This window comes from Loxodonta africana, chromosome X (genome assembly GCF_030014295.1).
Source record: "Loxodonta africana isolate mLoxAfr1 chromosome X, mLoxAfr1.hap2, whole genome shotgun sequence".
Classification (NCBI taxonomy): domain Eukaryota; kingdom Metazoa; phylum Chordata; class Mammalia; order Proboscidea; family Elephantidae; genus Loxodonta; species Loxodonta africana.
In genome coordinates, this window is record NC_087369.1 from 81051259 (window position 1) to 81074757 (window position 23499).

At 44.1% G+C, this 23499-nt stretch overlaps 2 protein-coding genes across 5 annotated transcripts in view; one reads left to right on the forward strand and one right to left on the reverse strand.

Annotated features, from left to right (window-relative positions):
• Nucleotides 1-20474, forward strand: part of GCNA (germ cell nuclear acidic peptidase) — a 62957-nt gene extending 42483 nt beyond the window's left edge. The window contains exons 8-11 of one of the 3 annotated variants that reach the window (XR_010319801.1): nucleotides 14786-14930; nucleotides 16175-16313; nucleotides 16448-16701; nucleotides 16921-17030. Coding sequence is in view for 2 of the 3 variants with exons in the window: in XM_010592760.3 (XP_010591062.1) it covers nucleotides 14786-14930; nucleotides 16175-16313; nucleotides 16921-17125; nucleotides 17416-17665 (739 nt within the window). In the remaining variant the exon portion in view is untranslated. Of the gene's footprint in view, nucleotides 1-14785; nucleotides 14931-16174; nucleotides 16314-16447; nucleotides 17126-17415 lie in introns of those variants that run through there. The other 2 variants (XM_010592760.3, XM_064278548.1) reach the window with 2 other exon arrangements.
• Nucleotides 20220-22768, reverse strand: CXCR3 (C-X-C motif chemokine receptor 3). 2 transcript variants are annotated; one of them, XM_010592722.3, is made up of 2 exons: nucleotides 22667-22768; nucleotides 20220-21764 (listed from the first exon to the last, which is right to left on the reverse strand). In XM_010592722.3, the coding sequence occupies exons 1-2, from the start codon at nucleotides 22751-22753 to the stop codon at nucleotides 20673-20675; spliced, it is 1179 nt and encodes a 392-aa protein (XP_010591024.2). In that variant the 5' UTR covers nucleotides 22754-22768; the 3' UTR covers nucleotides 20220-20672. The 2 variants fall into 2 exon arrangements, with proteins under 2 accessions (XP_010591024.2, XP_023407209.1); XM_023551441.2 differs by having other exon boundaries at nucleotides 22561-22675.
• Nucleotides 22769-23499: the final 731 nt, after the last annotated feature.

Consider the following 23499-nt stretch of genomic DNA (forward strand, 5'->3'; position numbering starts at 1 on the left):
GATACGGAAGATCTAATTGCTGCAATCAACCAACTTGATCTCAGACGTGTAGGGAGCTTCCACTCAACAGCAGCCAAGTATACTTTCTTTTCCAATGCAGATGGAACATTCTCCAGAATAGACCACATATTAGGCCACAAAGCGAGCCTTTAACAGAATCCAAAACATTGAAATATTACAAAGCATCTTTTCTCACCATAAAGGCATGAAAGTAAGAATCATTAACAGAAAAAGCAAGGAAAAAAAATAGATGGAAACTGAACAATAGCTTGCTCAAAAACTACTGCGTTATAGAAGAAATCTAGGACCGAATAAAGAAATTCATAAAACCAAATGAGAATGCAAACACATCCTACCAGAGCCTTTGGGACACAGCAAAAGCAGTGCTCAGAGGTCAGCTTATAGCAATAAATGCACATGTCCAAAAAGAAGAAAGGGCCAAAATCAAAACATTAACTCTACAGTGGGAACAACTAGAAAGAGAGCAGCAAAAGAAGCCCTTGGGCCCAGAACGAAGCAAATTATAAAAAATTAGAGTGGAATTAAATGAAATAGAGAATAGAAAAACAATTGAAACAGTCAACAAGACCAGAAACTGATTCTTTGAGAAGATCGACAAAATTGATAAACTGTTGGCCAAACTGACAGAAGAACCCAAAAAAACCAAACCCACTGCCGTCGAGTCAATTCCGACTCATAGCGAAAGAGGAGGCAAATAACACCAATAAGAAATGAGATGGGCAATATCACAACAGAGCGTGTCCTTTAGACTCGGGGTTACTTCACGGAGACAATCCTAGTTCAGGGGAAGATTGACGACAAGGACCTTCCTCCAGAGCCAACAGAGAGAGAAGGGCTTCCCCTGAATCCAATACCCTGAACTTGGACTTTTAGCCTTCTGGACTGTGAGAAAATAAATTTCTCTTTGTTAATGCCATCCACTTGTGGTATCTCTGTTGTAGCAACAATAGATGACTAAGACATGCCTGTGAAAGCTGGATGATGAATAAAGAAGACTGAATAAGAATTGACACCTTCAAATTGTGGCGTTGGAGAAGAATATTGAATATACCATGGACTGCCAAAAGAACAAAGAAATCTGTTCTGGAAGAAGTATGACCAGAATGCTCCTTAGAAGCAAGGATGGTGAGACTACGTCCCACATACTTTGGACATGTTATCAGGAGGGATCAGTCCCTGGAGAGGGACATCATGCTTGATGAAGTAGAGGGTCAACAAAAAAGAGGAAGACTCTCAACGAGATGGATTGACACAGTGGCTGCAACAATGGGCTTAGGCATAACAGTGATTGCGAGGATTGCGTAGGACTGGGCAGTGTTTGGTTCTGTTGTACATAGGGTTGCTATGAGTCTGAAGTGACATGATGGCACCTAACAACAGTGGTCTGACTGAGCTTGGAGGAACCCCTGAAGCCATGGCCCCCGGACACTCTGTTAACCCAGAACTAAAACCATTCCTGAAGCCCACTCTTCAGACAAAGATTAGATTGGACTATAAAACATACAACAGTACTTGGGAGGGATGTGCTTCTTAGTTCAAGCAGATACATGAGACCAAATGGGTGGTTCCTGTCCAGATGCAAGATGAGAAGGCAGGAAGGGACAGGAGCTGATTCAATGAACGTGGGAAACTTGGGGTGGAAAGGGGGAATGTGTTGTCATATTGTAGGGATCGCGACTACTGTCACATAACAGTATGTGTATAAATTTTTGTATGAGAAATTAACTTGAGTTGTAAACTTTCACCTAAAGCACAATTTAAAAAAATGAGCAAAGGATATGAACAGACACTTCACTGAAGAAGACACTCAAGCAGCTAACAGATCCATGAGGAAATGCTCACAGTCACTAGCCGTTAGAGAAATGCAGATCAAAACCACAGTAAGATACTATCACACCTCAACATTACTGGCACGAATAAAACAAAACAAACAAACAGAAAATAACAAATGTTGGAGATTGGAACTCTTATGCGCTGCTGGTGTAATGCAATATGGTACAATCATTTTTAAAAACGATACGATGCTGCCTTAAAAAGGTAGAAGTAGAAATACCACATGATCCAGCAATCCCACTCCTAAGAATATATCCTAGAGAAGTAAGAGCTGTCACACAGATAGACATATGCACACCCATATTCATTGCAGCATTGTTCACTATATCAAAAAGATGGATACAACCTAGGTGCTCATCAGCAGAGGAATGGATAAACTATGGTACACACAATGGAATACTATGCAATGGGTAAGGAACAATGATGAATCTGTGAAGCATCTCACAACATGGATGTATCTGGAGGGCATTATGCTGGGTGAAATATGCCAATCACAAAAGGACAAATATTGTATGAGACCACTACTATAAAAACTCATGAAAAGGCTTACACAAAAAAAGAAACAATCTTTGATGGTAACAAGGGAGGGCAGGGTTGGGAGGAAAAAGTCTTATGTAGACAGTAGATAAGTGGTAACTTTGGTGAAGGGAACAATAGTACACAATACTGGGGAAGCTAGCACAACTTGTCCAAGACAAGGTTGTGGAAGCTCCATGGACACATCCAGACTCCCCAAGGGACCAAATTGCTGGGCTGAGGGCTGTGGGGACCATGGTGTCGGGGAACATCTAGCTCAATTGGCATAACATAGATTATAAAGAAAATGTTCTACAATCTACTTTGGTAAGTAGCGTCTGGGGTCTTAAAAGCTTGTGAGCAGCCATCTAAGATACTCCACTGGTCTCACGCCATTTGGATCAAGGGAGAATGAAGAAAACCAGAGACACAAGGGAAAGATTAGTCCAAAGGACTAATGGACCACAAGTACCACAGCCTCCACCAGACTGAGTCCAACACAACTAGACGGTGCCCGGCTACCACCACCGACTGCTCTGACAGGGATCATAATAGAGGGCCCTGGACAGAGCTGGAGAAAAATGTAGAAGAAAATTCTAACTCAAATAAATAAATAAAAGACCAGACTTACTGGTCTGACAGAGACTGGAGAAACCCCAAGAGTATGGCCCCGGACACCGTTATAGCTCAGTAATGAAGTCACTCCTGGGGTTTACCCCTCAGCAAAGATTAGATAGGCCCATAAAGCAAAATGAGACTAGAGACACCAGCCCAGGGGCAAGGACAAGAAAGCAATAGGGGACAGGAAAGCTGGTAATGGGGAACCTAAGATCAAGAAGGGAAGAGTGTTGACATGTCATGGGGTTGGCAACCAACGTCATAAAACAATATGTGTATTGTTTAATGAGAAGCTAGTTTGCTCTCTAAACCTGCATCTAAAGTACAATAAAAAAATAATATAAAGAAAATGTTCTACATTCTAGTTTGGTGAGTAGTGTCTGGGGTCTTAAAAGCTTGTGAATGGCCATCTAAGATACTGCACTGATTTTACCCTGTCTAGAGCAAGGAAGAATGAAGAAAACCACGGACCCAAGGGAAAGATTAGTTCAAAGGACTAATGGACCGTAACTGTCATAGCCTCCACCAGACTGGGTCCAGCACAACTAGATGGTGCCCAGCCACCACCACTGACTGCTCTGACAGGGATCACACTAGAGATTCCCAGACAGAGCTGGAGAAAATGTAGAACAAAATTCTAATTCACACACACACAAAAAAAAGACCAGGCTTACTGGTCTGACAGAGACCGGAGAAACCCCGAGAGTATGGCCCCTGTGTATCCTTTTACCTCAGTTATGAAGGCACTCCTGAGGTTCACCCTTCAGCCAGGGATTAGGCAGGCCCATAAAACAAAATGAGACTAAATGGACACACCAGCCCAGGGGCAAGGACAAGAAGGCTGGAGGGGACGGGAAACCTGGTAATGGGGAATCCAAGGTTGAGAAGGGGAGTGTGTTGATATGTCTTGGGGTTGGCAACCAGTGTCACAAAACAATATGTGTATTAATTGTTTAATGAGAAACTAGTTTGCTCTGTAAACCTTCATCTAATGTATAATAAAAAAAATTTTTTTTAAGTTGAACATTGGTTTTGCCACTTCTATAAAGAAAAGGGTGTTGGAATTTTGATTGGGATTGCATTGAATCTATAGATTGCTTTTGGTAGTATTGATATGTTAACAATATTCTTCTAGTCCATGAACATGGAACATCTTTTCATTTATTTAAGTTTTCAGCAGTGTTTTATAATTTTCACTGCATAAGTACTTTCAGGTCCCTGGGTAAATTTATTCCCAGTTATTTTATTCTCTTAGATGCAATTGTAAATGGAATTTTTCCCCTAATTTCCCTTTCAGTTTTCTCATTGCTGGTGTATAGAAACACAACTGATTTTTGTTTGTTGACCTTGTACCCTGCAACTTTGCTAAATTCTTCTTTTAGCTCTAGGAGTTTTCTTGTGGAGTTTTGGGATTTTCTATATATAAGATCATGTCATTTGTGAATATAAACAATTTTATTTCTTTTATTCCAATCTGGATACCTTTTATTTCTTTTTCTTGTCTTATACCTTGGGCTAGGACTTCTAAAAATTGTTAAAATCAAAGTTACCACTTTGAGGACTAAGGAATGTCTGACCCAGTCTATGGTATTTTCAACCACCTCATAAGCATGCAAAAGCTGGACAGTAAATAAGGAAGTCTGAAGAAGAATTGACGCCTTTGAATCATGGTGTTGACAAAGAATATTGAATATACCATGGATTTCCAGAGAATGAAGAAATTTGTCTTGGAAGAAGTACAGCCAGAATGCTCTTAGAGGCAAGGATGACAAGACTTTTTCCTCACGTACTTTGGACATATTATCAGGAGGAAACTGTCCCTGGAGAAGGACATCATGCTTAGTAAAGTGAAGGGTCAGCGATAAAGAGGAAGACCCTCAATGAGATGAATCGATGCAGTGGCTGCAACAGTGGGCCCAAGCATAACAATGATTGTAAAGATGGTGCAGGACCGGGCAGTATTTCGTTCTGTTGTACGTAGGGTCGCTGTGAGTTGGAACCGGCTCGATGGTCCTTAACTACAACAGGACTTCTAATACAATATTGAGTAGAAGTAGTGAGAGCAGGCACCCTTGTCTTGTTCCTAATTTCAGTGGGAAAGCTCCAATCTTTCTCCATTAAATATAATGTTGGCTCTTGGCTTTTTATATATGTCCTGAATCATATTGAGGAATTTCCTTTCTATTCCGATCTTCTTGAGAGTTTTCCTCAAGATAGGGTGTTGGATTTTATCAAATGCTTTTACCGCATCAATAGAGATGATCATACGGTTCTTTTCCTTTGTTCTGTTGATGTGACCTATTATGTCGATTGATTTTCTAATGTTGACCCATCCCTACATTCCTGGGATAAATCCCACTTGGTCATGTTGTATGACTCTTTTAATATGCTGTTTGATTCTGGCTGCTAGTGTTTTGTTGGGGATTAGTGCATCTGTATTCATAAGAGATAATTGGCTTGTCGTTTTCTTGTGGTGTTTTTGTCTGGTTTTGGCATCAGGCTTATGTTGCTTCATAGAATGATCAGGAATTATTCCTTCCTTCTCTATCTTTTGGAAGAGTTTCAACACTTGTGTTAATTCTTCAATTCTATGTTTGGTAGAATTCCCCAGTGAAGCCATCTGATCCAGGATTTTTTTTTCAGGTGGGGGAGTTTTTTGATCACTGATTCAATGTCTTCATTTGTTATGGGGTCTGCTGACACTTTATATTTTATCTTCCGTCAGTTTGTGTAGGTTATGTTCTTCTAAGAATTTGTCCATTTCATGTGGGTTATCCAATTTGTTGCCATACAGTTTTTCATAATACTCTGTCACAATGCTCTTTTTTTCTCTCAGGTCCGTTGTAATGTCCTCTTTTTCAATTCTTGTTTTGTTTATTTGCATCTTTTCTCTTTTTTTCTTTGCTAGTCTAATAGGGTCTCTTTGAGTCAGAATCGACTCGATGGCAACGGGTTTGGTTACGGGTTTAGTCTAACTAAAAGTTTATCAATGTTATTCATCTTTTCAAAGAATCAACTTTTTGGTTTTGTTGATTCTCTCTGTTGTTTTTCTGCTTTTGATTTTATTTATCTCTGCTCTGATCTTTTTATTTCCTTTCTTCTGGTAGGTTCAAGATTAGTTTACTCTTCTCTTTCTAGTTCCTGGAGTTGTAATGTTAGGCTGTCGATTTGAGACCTTTCTACTTTTTTCATGTGAGTATTTATTGGTATAAGTTTCCCTCTGAGTACTACCTTCATTGCATCCTGTAAGATTTGGTATGTTGTGCTTTCATTTTCATTTGACTCTAAGAAATTTGTGATTTCTCTTTTGATTTCTTCCTTGACCCATTGGTAGTTGAATGAATAATTTTTTTTAGAAGGATCAGCACAAAGATGGTCCCAGTGAGGTGGAGGTTAAAGATGTCCCAAATGTCCCACTTCTCCAAACTGCTATACCACTCCATCATCTCTAACATCAACTACTCCTCTTCTCCTCAGTACTCTCCCTCCCGTCTTTGGGTTTGATAATTTGCTGCAACGTTTCACAGAACTCACGAACCATCAAGGAAATGGCTTATGCAGTTGTGGAGCTTGGCAAGTCCCAAATCTGTGGGTCAGGCATCAGGCTGGAGGCTTCTCTTGGCTCACGTGGTTGCAGAAGCTGATGAACTCAAATCGGCAGGTCAGACAATAGGCTACTGGCTCAAGTTCTGAGAACCAGAGGTCAGATGATGATGCAGTAGATACAGGATGCAGAGCAAGAGAGAGAGCTTTGCCAGAGCATTCATATATATATATATATATATTGGATGCCGACCATACCCTCAAGGAAACTCCCCTTACTTGAGCAAGGCAGTGTTTAAGTGTATGACTTGAATAAGGGTGGTGACTTGAGTCATACCCTGTAGTAAGGTGGTGACTCAGGATACATCCCAGCTTAATTATGCCTCATGAGCATAATAGACAATTTATTCCCAAATGGAATCATAACCACAGGCATAGAGGCTAGAATGTACAACGCATCACAAAATGGAGGATAATTACACCAGATCACAAAATGGAAGACAGTTACATCAGACCACAAAATGGAGGATTACTATGTCATTACATAACTGCCAAACCACCGAAAATCATGGCCCAGCCAAGCTGACACATAACCTTAGCCATCACAGGTTCCATACATCTTGTTTGCATTAGCAGCAAGCTGCCCAATCCCCTTGGTGGGCCACAAGCATCTTATGTGCATAGTCCTACTCAATCCTTGTGTGGGAGTCACAAAGACTATGGCTAGAGGGGCCATATTAAGTAATTCACTGCACCACAGTAGTTTAATAGTGTGTTGCTTAATTTCCATGTTTTTTTTTTGTAGGCATTTATTGCTGTAAGTTTCTCTCTGAGCACTGCCTTCACTGCATCCCATAAGTTTTGGATGTTGTGCTTTCATTTTCATTTGACTCTAAGACATTTGTGATGTCTCTTGATTTCTTCCTTGACACATTGGTAGTTTAATAGTGTGTTGTTTAATTTCCATATGTTTGTGTATTTTCTAGTTTTTTTTTTTTCTGTTACTGATTTCTGGCTTCGCTCCACTGTGGTCAGAGAAAATATTTTCTTGATTTCAATATTTTTAAATTTACCAGGACTTACTTTGTGACCTAATGTAGTCTATTCTGAAAAATGCTCCATGTGTACTGAAGTAGAATGTATATTGTGCTGTTGTTGGGTGGTATGTTCTGTGTGTTAAGTCTAGTTGGTTTATAGTGTAATTCAGGTCCTCTGTGTCCTTGTTGATCTTCTTTCTAGATGTTCTGTCCAGTATTGAAAGTGGTGTATTGAAGTCTCCAACTGTGATTGTAGTGCTATCTATTTCTCCCTTTAATTCTGTGAATGTTTGCTCTATATATTTAGGTGTGCTGATGTTGACTGCATGTATATTTATGGTTGTTAAATCTTCTTGATGAATTGACCTTTTATCATTATATAATGTCCGTTTTAATCTCTTCCAATAGATTTTGTCTTAAAGTCTACCTTGCGTGATAGTAAGATTGCCACCCCAGCTCTCTTTAGTTATTATTTACATGAAATATTATTTTCCACCCTTTTACTTTCGACCTATTTGCATCATCGAAAAGAACATTTCAAGGTCTACACTGAAGCACAACACTGTCAGTGATAGAATAATATCCATACACATACAAGGAAGACCAGTTAATACAACTGTTATTCAAATTTACACACAATTCACTAAGGCCAAAGATGAAGAAATTGAAGATTTTTACCAACTTCTGCAGTCTGAAATTGATTGAACATGCAACAGGATGCATTGATAATTACTGGTGATTAGAATGGGTAAGTTGGAAACAAAGAGGAAGGATTGATAGTTGGAGAATATGGCCTTGGTGATAGAAATGATGCTGGAGCTTGCATGATAGAATTTTGCAAAACCAGCGATTTATTCATTGCAGATACCTTTTTTCAACAGCATAAATGGTGACTATATACATCGTCCTCACCAGATGGAATATATGGGAATCAAATTGATTACATCTGTGGAAAGAGATGATGGAGAAGCTCAGTATCATCAGTCAGAACAAGGCCAGAAGGCCAGGGGCTGACTGTGGAACAGAACATCAATTGCTTATATGCAAGTTCAAGTTGAAGCTGAAGACAACTAAAACAAGTCCACAAGAGCCAAAATACAACCTTGAGCATATCCCACCTGACAATCTCAAGAATAGATTTAACACATCGGACACTAATGACTGAAGACCAGATGAGTTGTGGGATGACATCAAGGACATCATACATGAATAAAGCAAAAGGTCGTTAAAAAGATAGGAAAGAAAGAAAAGCCCAAGATGGATGTCAGAAGTGATTCTAAAACTTGTTCTTGAACGTAAGGCAGCTAAAGCAAATGGAAGCGAAAGAGGGGATGAGATCAGAGCTGAAAAGATTTCAAATGGTGGCTCGAGAAGGCAAAGTAAAGTATTATAATGGAATGTGCAAAGACCTGGAGTTAGAAAACCAAAAGGGAAGAACACACTCAGCGTTTCTCAAACTGAAAGAACTGAAGAAAAAATTCAAGCCTCGAGTTGCAATGGTGAAGGATTCCATGGGGAAAATATTAAACGACACAGGAAGCATCAAAAGAAGATGGAAGGAATACACAGAGTTACTGTACCAAAAAGAATTGGTCGAAATTCAACCGTTTGAGGAGGTAGCATATGATCAAGAACAGATGGTACTGAAGGAAGGAGTCCAAGCTGCACTCAAGGCATTGGAGAAAAACAAGGCTCCAGGAATTGACAGAATACCAACTGAGATATTTCAACAAATGGATGCAGCCCTGGAAGTGCTCACTCATCTATGCCAAGAAATATGGAAGACAGCTACCTGGCCAACTGACTGGAAGAGATCCATATTTGTGCCTATTCCAAAGAAAGGTGATCCAACAGAATGTGGGAGTTATGGAACGTTATTATTAATATCACATGCAAGTAAAATTTTGCTGAAGATCATTCAAAAGCAGTTGCAGCAGTACACTGACAGGGAACTGCCAGAAATTCAAGTCAGATTCAGAAGAGGATGTGGGACAAGGGATATCATTGCTGATGTCATATGGAGCTTGGTTGAAATCAGAGAATACCAGAAAGATGTTTGCCTGTGTTTTATTAACTAACCAGAGGATTTTGACTGTGTGGGTCATAACAAATTATGGATAACATTGAGAAGAATGGGAATTCCAGAACACTTAATTGTGCTCATGAGGAACGTGTACATAGACCAAGAGGTAGTCGTTCGAACAGAATATGGGAATACTGTGTGGTTTAGAAGCAGGAAAGGTGTGTGTCAGGGTTGTATCCTTTCACCATGCTTATTCAGTGTGTATGCTGAGCAAATAATCCAGAAGCTGGACATAGGAAGAAGAATGCAGCATCAGAATTGGAGGAAGACTCATTAACAACCTATGATATGCAGACAACACAACCTTGCTGAAAATGAAGAGGACTTGAAGCGCTTACTGATGAAGATCAAAGATTACAGCCTTCAGCATGGATTACACTTCAACAGAAAGAAAATGGAAATTTTCACAACTGGGCCAGTAAGCAACATCATGATAAATGGAGAAAAGATTGAAGTTGTCAAGGATTTCATTTTACTTGGGTCTACAATCAGCGCCCGTGTAAACAGTAGTCAACAAATCAAATGACGTGTTGTGTTGGGCAAATCTGCTGCAAAAAACCTCTTTAAAATGTTAAAAAGCAAAGATGTCGCTTTGAGGACTAAGGTTTGCCTGCCCCAAGCCATGATATTTTCAATTGCCTTCACATGCGTGCAAAAGCTGGGCAATGAATAAGGAAGACCGAAAAAGAATTGATGCCTTTGAATTATGGTTTTGGTGGAGAATATTGAATATACCATGGACTGCTAGAAGAATGAACAAACCTGTCTTGGAAGAAGTATGGCTGGAATGCTCCTTAGAAGGGAGGATGGCAGGACTTCATGCTTGGTAAAATAGAGGGTCAATGAACGAGAGGATGACCCTCAATGAGATAGATTGACACAGTGGCTGCAACAATGGGCTCAAGCATAGCAATGATTGTGAGGATGGCACAGGACTGGGCAGTATTTCGTTCTGTTGTACATGGGGTCGCAATGAGTCAGACCTGACTTGATGGCACATAACAACAACAGGGTAAATTGGTACCAACTTAACTTCGGTAATGTACAAGAAATTCTATACCTATATACTTCCTCTCCTCCCTTTTTCTTTGTTGTTATCACTAATTATGTCTTTATGTTTCATGTGCCCTGTAACATAATTTTATCCTTGCTTTTTATATACAGTTATGTGTTGCTTTACCATCCTCAATATGTTTTGTGAAATAGGACGTTATGTGATTTGGATGTGTGCAAGCACCATATTTTATACAGGAAAGAGGCCTGCAGGATGGTCACCAGGTGGGCCCAGGACCTGTGCTGCTGCTGCTGCGCCAAGGGCCTGTGTGAAAACTTTGGCTCCACCACTACTGATCCTGTGAGGTCCCTGCCCGGTCTCCCAGAGCCACACCTCACCTCTGCCCACCTGTCCACCCACCCAGCACCGCACACATTTGCTGTCCAGCTGGTCACCTCCTGGCCTGCCGCACTACCTGCTCCCTTCCCTTCCTGCCTGCCTGCCCACCATCCCCCCAATGGGCTTTACAATTTTCCAGCCCTGCCCACCCCTCCTCTGTTGCCTGCTCCTCTTCCACCTCCTCCCCTGGCCACCTTTCCTGCTCCTCTTCCCACCACCGTCACAGCCCGGACTGTTAGGTGGATGCCACTGCAGGAGGAGTCTTGGCCTTGGGCCCAGGCATCATGTGCAGGGTGTCCAGGGCAGCAGCCTTGGCGGGGCATCTCCCTCAACGGCTCTGGTGGTGTCTGCATAGTCCTGTCTGTGACAAATGCAATGGGACACGCAGCCACGGATGGGCTCTGGAACCCCTCCCCCTGCTGCCCTAGGGCTGGAGTGGATTTCTAAACTCTGTTATAACCTTGTAGGACCATGGACGTATATGCGGTCATACATTGTCTGAATGGATGTTATGTGCTTCATGACTGTACTTGTTATTAAAAAGCATGAAGGGCACAACAATTAGTAGAATGATTAAGAATGAATACCTTATTACTAGCCCATATAGTTGTCCATGCAGTTCCCTTTATTAGGGATCTTTCTTCTTATGTACAGCTTTGAATTACTTTCTAGTGTTTTTTCCCTTCCATCTACAGAACTCCCATTAGTATTTTTTGTAGGGCTGGTCTGGTGGATATGAACTCTTTCAACTTTTGTCTGGGAATGTTTTAATTTCATCTTCATTCTCGAAGGGCAGTTTCACTGGGTATAGTATTCTTGGTTGATAGTTCTTCCCCCACCCCCCACCCCCAGCACCTGAAATACATCATTCCATTGCCTTCTAACTTCCAATGTTTCTGAGGAGAAATTGGCACTTAATCTTACTGGGGATCCTTTGTATGTGACTGTTTTCTTTCAGGATTCTCTATGTATCTATTTTTTTGAGAGCTTAACTATGATGTATCTCTGTGTAGATCTCTTTGGGTTTATCCTGCTTGGGGTTCTTGGAGATTCTTGGAATTGAAAATTCATGTCCTTTCTCAGATTGGGGAAATCTTCTGTCATTATTTCTTTAAATATTCTTTTTTGTCCCTTTCTCCCATTTCCTTCTGGAATTCCCATGGTGTGTATATTAGGTCTCTTGTTGTTGTCCTGTAATTCCATTAAACTGTGGTCAGCCTTCTTGAGCCTCTGTTCTTGTTGCTCTTCCACCTCTGTAATTTTGACTATCTTGTACTCTAATTCACTGATTCTTCTGCCTTATTAAATCTGTTGGTAAGTCCTCCTATTGTGTTTCTTATCTCAGTTAATGTCTCTTTCAGTCACAATGTCTCTTCTTTTAGATTCTCGTTTTGTTCTTGCATTGTTTTCCTTATTTCTTTTAGCTCTTTGTATTTTCCCTTAAATCTTTAATTTAATGTTTTACATTGTATTATATTCTCCCATTTTTTTTCTTTATTTGGACTTCTGTATGTGTGCTTTCACTCCCTTCATCAAGTTCATTTCTTTTTTTTATTTGTGTGTCTTACGGGTTTTTTGTTGGCAGTTCTCCCCAGTATTTGGTTGTTTTGCTTGCACTACTTTTTGCAAAAAACTCTTAGGCTGGTAGAGCCTTTGGGCTTTGCTTACTGTTTCTTCTCCTTCTCTGTGATAGCTCCTTCTCCCTCCCTGGTTTAATTAGGATTTGAAAGTTCCAGATCTCAGTTTTCAACTTTTAATATCTCCCAAACACACCAGGGAACATGCTGTGGTCAATCCATGCACCACCGGGCACCACCACTCAGGTGAGATATCGTGAACTAATCAATCTGTCCACCAGGGGGCATAGATCCCTCTCTGTCTCTCTCTCTCCTGGTTATTACACCTTTCCCTTCTCTGTTTCTGGAAGCATGATTTCAGCCTGAAATCCCACACACAGTGAGCTCTCTTTGGTGCTGGGTATTGCCCCCCAGTTTTGCCCAAGGTTTCCTTCTGCTCTGTGGGGGCTGCTTATATCTGAGCTGGCATTCAGAAGAAGCACAGGCAGTTTTCCCTCTGTTTTAGGAGGAGGAGGGGCTGGCACTCCCTAGAAGGACCTCCAAGAGAGCTGTCTTGTTGGTTTCAGAGCCCCAGTGACCCTGCGGTGGTGGGGGAGCAGTCTCCACTTAGGTGACCTGCCTCTTGGCTCCACCGTAGGGGACCTTCTCTAAGAGTTTGTACCAGTCCAGCAACCAACAGTTACCAGGTAGGGAGCATTGTCACACTCTGCGTGGACCTCCAGGGAGATCTGCCTTTTTGATATCAGAGATGCCCTGGTAGTATATTGGCTGTGGGAGTACCGCCCACTCAATATTCCTGCTTCCTAGCACACAGCAACCTTAGTCAGCAGTTTCTCAGCAGTGACCAGAAGGGGGAACAGACAGACCCAAACTGAGCCCCAGGGAGGTCTGTCTTGTTGATTTCAGAGGCCTGAGCTGTGGGGGTGTACACAGGGAGGTAGGTAGAGTACTGACTAGGAGAGCGGACTCCCCTACAGTTGCCTTCTGTAGCAGTTTGCAATAGCCTGGCAATCAATAGTTACCACATAGAGGAGGGGGTATCATGCTCTGGTCTGATTCCCACAGAGGTCTGCCTTGATGCTGTCAGAGCCATCCTGGCAGATTGTTGGCTGCAAGTGCAGCCTCCACTCAAGACACCTGCTTCCTAGCACACAGCAGCCTCAGCCAGCAGTCCTCAGTGCCAACCAGAAATGGGGGAGACTAACCCTAATTGACCCCCAAGGAGGTTGTTCCAGCTGGGTTCAGAGGCCTGAGCTATGGGGTACGCAGGGAGGCAGGTAGAGTGTTGACTAGGGGAGCAGATTCCACTGCAGGGGCCTTCTGTAGTAATTCGCAGGAGGCTTGTAGGTGACAGTGACCAGGTGGGAGACATGCTGGCACACTCTAAATGGACCCCCAGGGAGGACTGCCTTGTTGATTTTAGAGCAGAACCTTAGGGTCCTTGTCTCTTTGTATAGGCAGGGGTGTGGTGGTTAGGGAAGTATTCTCTTTTGCTGGTGCCACTTCCCCAGTTCACAGCACCTGGTGGTCCACGGGGTTGGGGCAAGGGGCAGGGATGGTAGTAGAAGTGATTTTCCTAAGGTATGCGGCTAGTTGTTGATTCATTGATTCTTGCCTGTCTGCAGTTCCCCACTGCCTTCCTCTGATCCCTGATTCAGAGTCCCTCAAAGCTGAGCACTGTTTCCTTGTTGTATTTCTTATATTTGTGGTGGAGGGTCACGATAACGGTCTATTTATGCTGCCATCTTCCCAAAGTCCCCCAGAAAAAGAATTTTAAAAATGCCTGTGAAGTTTTCAACTTGTTATAACAGAAGTTTGGTAAACATGTTGTGCTGGAGATATGCTTATGTCAGTCAGTTGGAAATTTGAATCGGGTATTTGTCAGTTCAGAATAGGATCTCAGGAGAGAGATCCAGTCTGAAGACACACATGTAGGGATCATTCCTGTTGAGGTTGAAATCATGGACTCCACATCTATGAGAATGTGCAAGGAGTGAAGAGAAAAGGGCTGTGAATGGATCCTTGGGACATACCTTCATATAAGCAGCTGGAAAAGGAAGAAGAACCAGCAAGTTTCTAAAGTCTCTCTTGACATGCTCTTTATGTGTGCATTTCTTCTATATATTTCTTTAGGTACGTAAAACAGTTAAATTTACCTTTGTAGGAATCCTGTGTGTAAAATACCTGGATGTTTCTTGCTTGACCTTGAGAACTCAAAAGAGTATTCTGGAAAGAATTTCAAGCAAAATAAGGATGAGCTGGTTCAGAAAATCTACAACCTCTTCAACAGCTCCGTCTTTGATAAAAAGGTAGGATCAATAAATGAGTATTTATTGAGCACCTGCTGTATGCCCCGCACTTTTGTGTGCTGTGTGGTACAGACACGCAAACCACGTGCATTTACTGCCCTTAAGAAGTGTCAATTTAGATGGAAAGATAAAACACGCATACATGAAAGGTAGAAACCATTATTACCACAGGAGATCAGCAGAGGGAGAAGTCACTGAGAGTTTGAGGAATCAGGAAAGAGAATTGCCTGAAAGAGGAGGTGAGGCTTATTCTGGTTCTTAAAGACCAAGCAGTGGAGAGAACAACAATGGCGGGGGAGAGGTCATGTCTCGAGGCTTGACTATCTGGAAAAGAGGATTCATGCTAAAGAATAATGTGAAAGAGCTCTGTGGCCTCATTAAAAAAAAAATTTTTTTTGTGTGTGGCCTCATTAGGTATAGGTAATTCCTGCTTCAATTTTCTCATCTGTAAAATGGGAATGATAACAGTACGTACTACCTCATAGAATCATTGTTAGCCCTGAGTAAGTTAATGGGCATAAAGTGCTTAGATCAGTGGCTAGGACATAGTAAGCGATACCTGTTAGCTATTGTTATATTTGATAGCGTAAGCCCAGATAATGGAGGGCCTAGAGCATCAGGTGGGAGAAGCTTAAATTTAAATTGTCAGGCACTGCAGCACAGGGATTTGATGGGACACGAAATGGCTGTTGAAAGAGATGGATCTGATGGTAGCATGGGTATGGCCTGGACTGGAGAGAATCTGGGGGCAGTGAGACTTTTTGGTCATTAAGTTTTTCACACTATTGTCTCTGGTAACAAAATTTTTTGCAAGCAAAGTTCTTGTATCTTCCTAAAGATTCCCTAGCCTTTTGTGCCCTTCCTGATGACAGTGGTATTACATCAAATGGCTGATTTGCGGCACCTGAGATGTTCTGAGTTGCATTTTCAATTTTGCCTCAGCATTCTTATACATAGGCTTGTCTCCTTGCAAGGGAGCACAAACCATGCATTCACTTGTTCTCAAAAATCTCCCATGTGTCCTGATTGCCTATTAGTTGTCTTTACCTGGGTCTCAACTTGGCTTTTATTCAACCCCACACTGCTTAGATTTGAATAGATTTCTTCTCAAAATCAAGACAAGAACATGGGGTAGAAAAAAATCCTCTTATTTTTTTATGAGAGAGAGAAAAACTCTTGACTTAATATTTTCTGATCTGCTTTGAACTGCTTTCTGACTTATTCCATTTGCTTTTCATTCTCAGCTGCCAGAGAAAATAGATATACGCTGGAATAAAAAGATGTTTAGAACTGCTGGCTTATGCACAACTGGCGAGACAAAGCACCCGAAGAAGGAGCGCTATGCCAAGATTCAGATTGCTCTGAAAGTCTGTGACTCTGCAGGTGATAGCAGAAGCAGGGCAGCTTTACTGCTTCTGTGTGTTTTCCTTTTGATACATTGTCTGTAAAATTGCTCTTCGATGCTGGTATTATCTGACAGACTGTCACAGCTTTAACTGGTATTCCTGTGTGGACAGGTTTCCTGTCTGTTGCTCATAGGGCATTATTATTAGATGTCTCACCACCTCTGAAAATTCAACTCATCAATCTCTAGTAGGCCTGACTTCCCCTCTGCATGCCCTAACCAAATCCCATGGCCCTTGTGATTGCTCATCACCCAGTACACTCAAGTTTCCAAAGGGCGGAAACCGTGTTTCACGTGGCTGTATTTCCAGCAGTGCCCCACAAAAAGATGAGCGCATTGGAGCTGCTCTGAAAAGACTTGCTGAATGTAAGCACCTGACCTAAGGCTCTCTGCTATTAATGAGATCAGATTGAAGTAGGTGGAAATTTCACTTTCAAAATCCTGGGAACTAACACTCATGCCTGTCTGCATATGCTTATGTAAGGTGGCTTCGTGTCTGATTGGGCTGAGCATCTAGGGGTTATTGGGTAGCAGACTAGAAGAAAATTGTTTAAACTCACGGTTTCTTTTCATTCTTCCTCCAAGACCGACTCCGGGATACTTTGATCCATGAAATATGCCATGCAGCCTGCTGGCTACTTGATGGTGTCCAAGATTCTCATGGTGACACTTGGAAGTATTATGCCAACAAATCCAATATGGTACACCCAGAGCTGCCCAGGGTCACCCGTTGCCATAACTACAAGATTAACTACAGGATTCATTATGAATGTACTCAGTGCAAATTCAGGTAAGACCCTTCTCCTTAGACTTTTTCCTATTATCCTATTACCGCGGCCTCCAAGTGGCTCTTCAGTGATTCTATTAGATGGCTACCTGACTTGAGGAGTAAAACTACTCTGCCCCTTAAATCTATGTTCTCTCTCTCCATTATTTCCCCTAACTTGAGCCTACCTGACTGCTGCCACTGCTTGGTGTTCCACGGAAAATTTTTCTTTGGGTCCAAGGGCAACAGGTCAGAGATGGTGTTGACGTACAATGACTGACTTCTTTTTTGTGTGCTATCTCTTCCCTTCCTAGGGTTGGCCGCTACACCAGATCACTGAACACCAAACGCTTTACCTGTGCTAAGTGCAAAGGCCCTCTGGTTGTGCTGCCATTAACTCGCAAAGATGGAACCCCCATTGAGCCCCATGTGAGACCATTTGCCAAATATGTACAGGAGAATTACAGAGCTGTTAAGCAGGAGATGGCAGGGAAGGGCCATGGCGATGTGATGAAAAAGCTCAGCAAGGATTATGTTGCAAGTAAACAAAACCGAGGTGGTTGAGGTTATCTGAGAGTAGATTTATGTGAGCAGAGTCCTCTATTGGTAAGAAGCATTAAAAAAAAAAACTGTGAAGTAGCAAATATTAGGGGTTAAATACTATTTTGGGTTTTATGTTGTTAATGGTGATTGTTCTTAACTAGGGACCCTATTGCTGACCATTTTGTGGATTTGACAGCATCCTGAGGCCCTTTTGGATCCATCCTGGGTCTTAATTTTGACTCCGTAGTTTTAACGTGTAGACCAAAATGCAAAAAAAAAAAAAAATGAGTTTTTGAGAGTGGCAAGTTGAGAGAATGAGAATAATGCTGGAAATAGAACAAGTTTTAAAGGCAGCCCTACAAAACCAGGGCTGCTGTGAGATAAAATCTGTCACACTTACCTGGAAATAACAAACACGTTTCACAAATCTAGTTGCTGTTGACATTGAATGAAGCCATCTGAGCCATGTAATTGTTCATAAAATAAAATAAAGTGTTTTCTGCATTTCACTTGTTTGCAGAGTCTGTTCATTGACACCTCGTCCCAAAAGCAGAACGTATCCTTGCATCTTTTGTCCAAGACCCTGGACATCTAAGTGTTCCAGGATGTGTCTAGAGCACTCTTCATTCTGTTTCTCCGATTTTCGTGACTGCCCATAAGTTTGTGAGTGGCCTCCCCACTTCTGGGAGATACCCAGGATATAGACTGGAATCCACATTGTTTTAGTTTTCTACTGCTGCTGTAACAAACTGCCACAAATCTCATGGCTGAAAATGACACAAATTTATTATCTTATAGTTCTGTAGGTCAGAAGTCCATCGGGGTCCCACTGGGCTAAAATCAAGGTGTTGGCAGGGCTGTGCTTTCTGGAAGCTCTAGGGGAGAATCCAATTCCTTTTCTTTTCCAGCTTCTAGAGGCCACCCTCATTCCTTGACTCATGGCCCCTTCCTGCCTCTTCCAAGCCAGCAAGCATCTCTCTGACCCTGCTTCTGTTGTTACATCTTTCTCTGACTTTTTCTCTCCTGCCTCCTGCTTTCACTTTTAAGGATCTTTGTGATTACATTGGGCCCACATGGATAATCCAGGATAATCTTTTTTTTCAATTGTGTTTCAGGTGGAAGTTTACAGCACAAATTAGTTTCTCATTCAAAACTTTGTACACAAATTGTTTTGTGACATTGGTGGGAATAATCTGATTTATTTGAGGAATTATAAGACTATTTTAACGCCAGATGATTAGCAACCTTAATTCCCTTTTGCCCTGTAAGCCAACATATTCACAAGTTCTAGGGATTAGGATGTAGACACCTTCGAGGGGTTATTTATTCTGCCTAGCACAAACATCTTTATTAGTCCAGCACCACTGATAATTCTTACAGGAAGGTTATACTGTTTGTTGAATGTGTTACGCAGTTGTTTCCTCCCTTCATTTTGCAGATGCTTAGAGTGTTCTTTTAGTGGCCACAAACGAGCCTAACACAGGCGGGACGGGATTGCGTGTGTGCATAAAGTAGGACGACCTTCCCTAACTAAATCTTCTAATTCCTCCCCTCCATTGCCACCTCCAGCCTATCTGCAGCCTTAGCAAGGGCCCAGCCAGCATGTGAAACTGGACCATGGGACATCAGTGACTTCCACAGGGTGAACTGGTGGTGCAGTGGATCTGTCCGTGCAAAGGGAGATCAGTAGCTCTGTCACCTGCGTTTCTGGGAAGCCCTGGTTATTTCTTCCACTTACTTCAACCTCAGCTGTAGTCGTGGAAACATGCTTCCTACAGCCCACCCATGCTTCCAGGTGGCCCATGCGCTTGTTACTTTTGGCAAGTCATCTAACCTTCTAGCTTTTCTTCAGTCCCACTGACATTTCCCTAGTTAGAGCCTGCATCACCTCTCACCTGAATAACCACTACAACTTTCTTAGTGGTCTCTAACACTCCCATCAGCTGACCCCAAACCAACTCTGAGTCTTACTCTCCACCCTTCTCCTACCCAAACCCTTAAATCTAACCACTTGGGACCATTTGTAATTCCTCCAGTAAGCATTGCTGTTTTCAGCCTTCACTCTGCTAGAAACACTGTCTTTCCTTCTCTCTGCCTTTGGAAATACTTCCTGCCCTTTCAGGTCTGTTCAGTTTTCTGTCTTCAGGATAACTTCCCAAATGGCGCAGCCCCCATGCTCTGAGCCTTCATGTTTACTGTCTATATGCCACTCATTTGCCTCATGGCATAGATATTGCCTGGTATTGTTAGTTCTTGCCGCTTGTTCCCAGCTAGCCCTCTGCTCCTCCCTTCCAGAGCCCAAGACTACGTCTTACTTATGGCTGAAGGCGCCTCTCCCAAATTATGCCTAGGCAGTGTCCAGCCAACTAACTAGCCAAGTGCCTACCCTGTGCCAGTGTATCTAGGTGCTTCCCTGTGACTAGCAGGAGTGCCCAGAAGGGCCAAGAAGACTGCAGACAGGCGTTCACAGAGGCAGGGTGGGTTGGCCCAGACCCAGGGCCAGGAGGGAAGAAGCTGCAAGTGTACCCTCAGAGCCAGCTAGGGCTGGCTGTATTGATGCACTCACACACCCTGGTCCTGATGAGCTTGTTTATTGAAAAATTTTAAGCAAGATTTTTGAAATAAAAACAAAAGTGAACAAATACAGAGGTTCTGGGAATCATAGTCACAATTACTACTAAGCAAGAGGTCTGGACCAAGGCCCCACAGGGGCCGCTTCCTCTGTGTTGTTTGCATGTGGGAAAGGCCAAGTTCCAGTTACCAGATGAGAAGGGCAACAGGGCTCCAGGCAGCCAAGGTGGCTGGGCTGGAACACACCCACCTCTGAAGCAGTAGGAGTGAGGGTGCCAGGGCCTCAGAAATGGGAGACCCGGCATGGCTGGGGCTGCCAGCGAGCCCCAGAGTACTGTGTCTGGGGGGCAAAGCCATGGGGAGAGCCAGAGACAGCCCAGCAGAGGGGTAGGGGAGAAGCCTGGAGTATGGGTGGGGCCAGGCTGGGTGAGTGAAAGGTGAGCCCCCACTTCCAGCCTCATAAGCCTGAATAGGTGGCCTCTGTGGTCTCCGACCAGGATGAATCCCGGTAGGAAGGAGCAGCCTGCCGCTGGTGCCTTCTCTGGCCAGGGCAACCCAGGCGCATAAGCAGCATCCACATACGTTCTCGGAACTTGACACCCACAAAGGCATACAACAGCGGGTTGAGGCAGCAGTGCATATAGCCCAGGCCTGAGGTGACTGACTTCGCCACGTCAACACGACTTTCTCGCCCACAGTCGCGGGCTAAGGCCCCCAGGTCCATGAGGGTGTCCACCAGCACCACCAGGTGGTAGGGGGTCCAGCAGAGGGCAAAGGCCACCACTACCATCACCACTAGCCGCATGGCTCGCAGCCGCCGTTGGCCCCTGGAGACCAGCAGCACAGCCAGGATGCGGGCATAGCAGTAGGCCATGACCAGCAGGGGCAGCAGAAAACCAGCAACCAGCTGCAGCATTCGCAGAGCTGTGCGTCCCACCTGAGGGAAGTTGTACTGGCAGTGGGTGGCATTGAGGCGGTCATCATGGTGGGCTGACAGGAAGATCAGTTCCGGGAGGGCAAAGAGTAGACAGAGCCCCCAGACCACTACACAGGTGAGGGCCACACGGGCTGGGGGGCGCCGGCGGTAGAGCTGGGTGGCATGCACTATACTCAGGTAACGGTCAAAGCTGATACAGGCCAGCAGGAGGGCCCCTGCATAGAAGTTGATGTTGAAGAGGGCACCTGCCACTTTACAGAGGCCAGAGCCAAAGACCCACTGGACAGCAGCATCCACTGCCCAAAGGGGGAGGGTCAGCACCAGCAGTGCATCAGCCACGGCCAAGTGAAACAGGAAGGTGTCAGTGCTGCTCAGGGCTGCCCGTTGGCTCAGCAGCACAGCTGCCACTGCACCATTGCCCAGCAGCCCCAGCAGAAAAAGGAAGCTATAGAGGGCTGGCAGGAAGGCCCTGTCAAAGTTCAGGCTAAAATCCTGTGGGCAGGGTGGGGAGGCACAGCAGGAGTCGGTCTCATTGTCTTCGTAGTCATAGGAAGAACTACAGTTTTCCAGGAAGGCAAAATCAGGGGCATCTAGCACTTGGTGTTCACTCATCTGTGGAGGGAGGGAGGGAGGGGCTGTGTAAAAAGGCCTTTGCAATCACTTCTTCGCTATTTAGTCTGATGAGTGGTTTTTGAGGGTAGCTTCTCTGTAAGGCAGGTCCTGTAACTGTCCACCCCTTTCTTCCTTCTGAACCCTATCTGCCCCACCTGGGCGCTGTGATGCTATCTTCCCTTCTCAAAAGCGACTTTTCTGTCACCTTTCTTGGCCATCCATTGGCCCAGGGATCCTCCTGTACCAAGAGCTCTCCCTGCACTCTCTTCTTTCTCTTCTTGCTCTTCCCTCAATGCTTGCTGGTCTCAGTGCCCTGGCCATGCCTAGTTCAGTCACCCAAATGCCTTCCCACAGTCCCCTCCTCAGCCCTTGTCTGGAGACCCCAAATTCCTGCCCCTGTGGGGGCCTCTCTACAAATCACTGCAGCTCCCAAACACACAATTTCTGCCCCAGTCCTTTCCTGTCCCCCACACCAAGGCTCGCCCACTGGGGCTCCCCCACCCAGCTCTAATGGAACTATTACTTACCCCCTCATCCATCCCAGAGCTGCAGGCTTCCCCAGTGCCAATTCAATTCAGCATATAAAACTCAAAATTCAAAGTCAAAGCCGAAGGGAGCCTTATAGGTCATGGAGGTTGAGCCTCTAACCCCCTGCATGTTTGCAGCTGAGGTACCAAAGCCAGAGAGGGGACAGGACATGCCCATAGTCATACAGCGAGTCAGCGGCTAAGCTGGCTTCCCAATTCCCCGTCCAGTGCTTCTTCCACACCAAGCCCTGCAACTTCTGCCTACTCACCCAACCCTTTGGAAGCCCTGGGTCGTGGGTCAGCCTTGAAGTTTCCCTGGTGTCCTGGGTTCACCCTCAGAGCTGTGGCCTGGCTGCGCTGGGCAGCAGCACTTACCTCAGGGACCATGGCTGGGCTGGTGCTCTGGCAGCTGAGGCCACGTGCTGCCTGCCCCTCTGCCTGGGTGCTTGTGGTCAGGAACATGCGCTGCACAGAGGAAGTGAGGGTTTTGCAAGGTTCACAATAGCAGCATCTTCCATGGGGTGATCTACGCCAGACCTATTGAGACCCAAGGACACAAATGTTCTTTTCCCTGTCACTGAGCCAGCGGAGTGAAGCTGCTGTACAAGAAGTGGCAACAGGCCTAGGGCCAGAAAGCCTGGGCCCTAGGAAAGGGCAGGGGCTGGTTGAGTAGGGGAAGGATCTCTGAGGGATGAGGGAAAGGACACAGCTGGGACAAGAAGGGAAGCCCTACCGCCAGGGGCCAGACTGGCTTCTCCTGCACTGGTTTGGTCACTGCTCAAGAAATTGGAATTTGTGCTCATCTGTCCTGGGCTGGAGTAGATCTTTACATGATTGTAAAGGCTGGGTTGCTAAATGGGTTAAGTCTGTAAAAGAGAGTAACCTTCTTAAAACAGTAGTATTTTAAAGAATCTATCACATTAAATCTAAGCCTTTTCCATTGGCCCTCCCCACTAATTCACAGAAGAAAGGAAAGGGAACTACTTACTAGTTAAGAACTGGCTATATGCTAGGTGCTATTTTAGGTGCCCTTTCTGGCACTGCCTCATTCCAACCACACGATTCCCCTGTGAGGTAGGGTGGGCACCCCTGTGGTACTGATGAAACAGACCCAGAAAGGGGAAAGGCTTTCGCCACACACAGCACCTAAGGGTGGGTGCTAGGACCCAACCCATGGCTCTCTGACTCTCCTTTTACCGCGCATCGCG